This window comes from Monodelphis domestica, chromosome 2 (genome assembly GCF_027887165.1).
Source record: "Monodelphis domestica isolate mMonDom1 chromosome 2, mMonDom1.pri, whole genome shotgun sequence".
Classification (NCBI taxonomy): Eukaryota; Metazoa; Chordata; class Mammalia; order Didelphimorphia; family Didelphidae; genus Monodelphis; species Monodelphis domestica.
Window position 1 is genome coordinate 265,364,168 of NC_077228.1, and position 3,890 is coordinate 265,368,057.

Here is a 3,890-nt window from a genome sequence, read left to right on the forward strand (position 1 = left end):
CCCAATCTATACTTTACTTCTCAATGGGAAAGAATAAGCCCAGGACGAGTAGGTAAATCTATCTCATTATTGCTCTCCTGTTTCCAGAGAGGCACCACCGCCTTTTCTAGGTTCTCAACCTCTGTGGTCATTCGAACAAAACACCAAATCTGATGGCAATTTTCGATCCTCATCCTTTTCAATCTATCTCTCTTCATCTCTGTTTTTCCTGCGTATGTGTGTCTGTGCCTCTCTCTTTTAACACTATTTTTAAAAAACCCTTACCTTCTTGACTTAGTATCACTTCTAAGCAACAAGGGCTTAGGCAACGGAGGTTAAGTGGCTTGCTCGAGGTCACACAGCTAGGAAGCGTCTGAGGTAACATTTGAATTCATGTTCTCTCAACTCCAGGGTTAGCACTCTATCCACTATGCTGCCTAGCTGTCCCTCGTTTAACCCATGGACCATCTATTTCTCCCCAGCTCTGGATGGTCCTGACACCACCCCCCTTGGGTTTTGGCAAGGAGAATAGGCGAGAAAACTACATCTCCCAGCGTGCTCCGCTCCAGCACCACTATGGAAGTCTCATTGTGTACTGCGCGAAGCAGTGGGACAAACGCTTCTGGAGTTGTGGTTCTTAAAACCATAGTGCAGCAGTGATTTCGCGACAACACCAAAAGCTGAAAAGCATGGATACGGGAACAAGAAAAAAGAGTCTGCAAAGGCGTAGAAAATTGCTGTAGGGGGAGAGTTTTGGTCCGTGCGTATGACGTGACGAGGCTGTGGATGACGCTAAAACCTCGCGACGCTCCAAGATCCTGGAGGAGTTTACGTGTTTTCACTTTGACGCTACAGCCTGTCCTAAACCCGGCGAGTTTGCTCGAGCTGATCTTTTTCTCCTCCACTCCAATCCGAGCTTACCGGTACGATCTCATACCTGGAGGCTGGTGAGTGAGAACTGCTATCGGGGCAGGATGGGGGAGGGCGTCGAAAGGCAAAGTTACTGGTGGAGAGAGGCCGGGGATTTCGGGAACTCGAAAAGTATGCCCACATCTTCCTTCCCTCCTCCCAGCTCTTCACCATGGACCCACCTCCAGTCTCCTCCAGCTTCCATTCAGACTCGGATTTCTGTCCCGAATGCGGCTCAATTTTGCCTCTCCCTGGAACTTTGGACATAGTTACCTGCCCCAGATGTGGTTTTTCCATAGACGTGCGGGGTAAGAACTTTCTTAAGTAAGAGGCTCAGACAAGCGCGACTTTGTGGTCTTGGGCAGGTTATGGAGGGAGAGGCGGGGGAGTTGTGTCGGGAGAGGACTCTGAAGTTGAGAAGTGACCCCATATCCAAAGGCAAGTCTCGAAGATGTCGTTAACAAGGGGAGGGGGTGGGGTGCAGATCCCTACCTTACTGAGCAGCCAGCTGCCACCCTTCCCTTTTACAGAGTTCGAGGGTAAGGTGGTGGAGACCTCGGTCGAATTCCACAAATTAGGAACAACAGCTTTCCTGGTATCAGAGGAAGAAGGGCCCGAGTTCCAGGGACCAGTGGTAAGTTGGGTGAGAGGGGCATTCCATATTAGATACATGAGTCCTTAAGGAGTTAGATCTTAAAGCTTTAATCGAACCAACAAATTCAACAAACAAACATCTTTTCCATATACTGCATAAGACATAATCTAGCAGGGGTCTGCAATATATAATGCAACAGGAAAAATTGAGGAGATAGAGGTCAGTTTTAGCTGTAGGATATGGGAAGATTTCATAGAGGAGTTGTATCTATTGGGCTGCTAAAAATGAAAGGAATCATAGAGATTATCTACTCTTAACTAATCTGATTCAAGGAAGAGTTCATTGGGGCACAAGCAGATTATGATTTACCCAGAAACAAACAGCTATTGAATTGGGTGCTTTGGTTCAAGTTATGTGTGCTTTCTTTCTGCTTTACCACATTACTTACTTAAGGAATAGGAAGAATTTCAATAGGTGGGTATGAAGTAGGAATACATTTACATAGGCAATAGCTTACAGTTAGGCATGGAGGTACATGAGGGTAGGATGAGATCAAGAAACAGCTAGTTAGTCCACTTTATCTGGCTGTAGAACACAAGGGAATAGCATAAGGTAAATTTGAGATAGAGTGTGGAAAGACCTTCAATATCTGGCAGAAAAGGTGATAAGGAACCACTGAAATTTTTTGAGTAGGGAGTTATGAGTCTTTCTTAATCTACTAATTTCTTAGATCGACAGGAGATGTTCTAATTGTGGCCATGAAGGGATGGCATATCACACCCGGCAGATGCGCTCAGCTGATGAAGGACAGACAGTCTTCTATACCTGTACTAACTGTCGGTGAGTAAGGATTTCCTTTTCTCTTCCTCTAACCCCCTGTCCCCCAGATGTTATATATGACATGAATCCCACATCTAGGTCCAGTTAAAAATCTAGCCCAATATGTCATAGCAGATTATACTTGGGCCTTGGATTCATAAAGATCTGAACTGAAATCTTGATTTTGATTCCACCACAGAGATAATGAAGGGAAGTCACACATCCTTCCCATCTAGCCTTAATTTGAAGAGGCTAGGTGGAAAGGATGTGTGACTTCCCTTCATTATCTAGTTCATTGCTAGAATTACTTTCTGTCTAATCTGACAATCTCATTCTCTTTAGATTCCAAGAGAAAGAAGACTCTTGATTTCTAACCTGTTGGATTCAGCCCCTTCTAGTCAAAAGGTGGGTCCCTAATTAAATGCTGAGCCTCTGTAGCTCCTTGTCTAGCATCCTATCTGCTTCTCCTCTGTTACCTACTTATTTTTTTCATCTTCTGTGATTAAATGTGTGTGTTTTCTGTAAAACCTCTAGTATGTTTTCAGTTCAAATTTTTGTGATCAGTATCCCAGGAAGGGAATGGGGGGAAGGGAGGAAGGTTGTACAAGTGAAATCTTTGAGGTAAAAACAACTTGGTATTATTACTGTGTGCCATTGTAAGAAAAGAGAAATTAAACTAGAATTAGGAGTGGCCTGAGTTTGTATCTTCCTACTGGCACTTACTAGCTGTGAGCCCGTGAACAAATTACTTAACCTTTCTAATTCTTAGTATCCTCCTCAGTGAAATAGAGATAATATATATACTGCCTCACTATTATATTGAAGATCAAATGAGCTGTAATGTATATGCTCATATAATCAGAAATATCTTCAAATGAATGTTCATTCTCATCAATTTGGATATGGGAGTGGTACAGATTTCAAACCATCCTGCCCAGCTCATGTGACTCTTCTATTTACTTTACTAAATCCTCTTAACAAATACTTTTTTGTATCCTCTTGATATAGTGTGGATATTTGTAGAGCACATAGGCTATTCTTTCTTTGTATATCTGTGTGATGACTAGCTCATTTTCATTCTGGTCATACTCTTTGATGTCTTATTTTTATACCACTTCTCCCATATAATTCCTAATTTGTAATATGTTTCAGCATTCTCCCTCCATAGAATCCTGCTATGATGGCCCATCCTGATATAGAAGTGACCTGGGTTCTTGAAGACTATAGAATACAACCTTCCGGTGCACTTTGAGCGATCCTCAACTTGAGGGGCTATATAATTCCATTACTCACAACCACAACTTCACTGAAGATTGCTGAAATTAAGAAGACTTCATTTCTGATAAAAGTTTAGAGTTCAATTAAAAGAAATATGCAGTTTGGCAGTCCAGTTCTTCCTGTTTTTTATTTTAGATTCAGCTTCTTAGGATCCCCAGATATATACATATATACATATACATACACACACATATATATATATATGTATATATATATGTACAGATGACAGGCTCTATAGGTTTTCTATCCAAGGGCTTGGACAGTAAATATAGTTCTTCCAAAAGTCCAACTATAAGGGGTAAATTTTATA

General features: G+C 42.1%; 1 protein-coding gene across 3 annotated transcripts; it reads left to right on the forward strand.

Moving 5' to 3' along the window:
• Nucleotides 1–524: 524 nt before the first annotated feature.
• On the forward strand, nt 525–3,687 carry POLR1H (RNA polymerase I subunit H). Of its 3 annotated transcripts, none has more exons than XM_056817812.1 (6): nt 525–926; nt 1,052–1,196; nt 1,419–1,522; nt 2,214–2,323; nt 2,645–2,707; nt 3,455–3,687. In XM_056817812.1, exons 2-5 carry the CDS (start codon nt 1,061–1,063, stop codon nt 2,667–2,669), a joined length of 375 nt encoding a protein of 124 aa, XP_056673790.1. In that variant the 5' UTR covers nt 525–926; nt 1,052–1,060; the 3' UTR covers nt 2,670–2,707; nt 3,455–3,687. The 3 variants fall into 3 exon arrangements, with proteins under 3 accessions (XP_056673790.1, XP_056673791.1, XP_056673789.1); XM_056817813.1 differs by having other exon boundaries at nt 532–902; XM_056817811.1 differs by having other exon boundaries at nt 552–926; nt 3,471–3,687.
• The last annotated feature ends 203 nt before the right edge of the window (nt 3,688–3,890 follow it).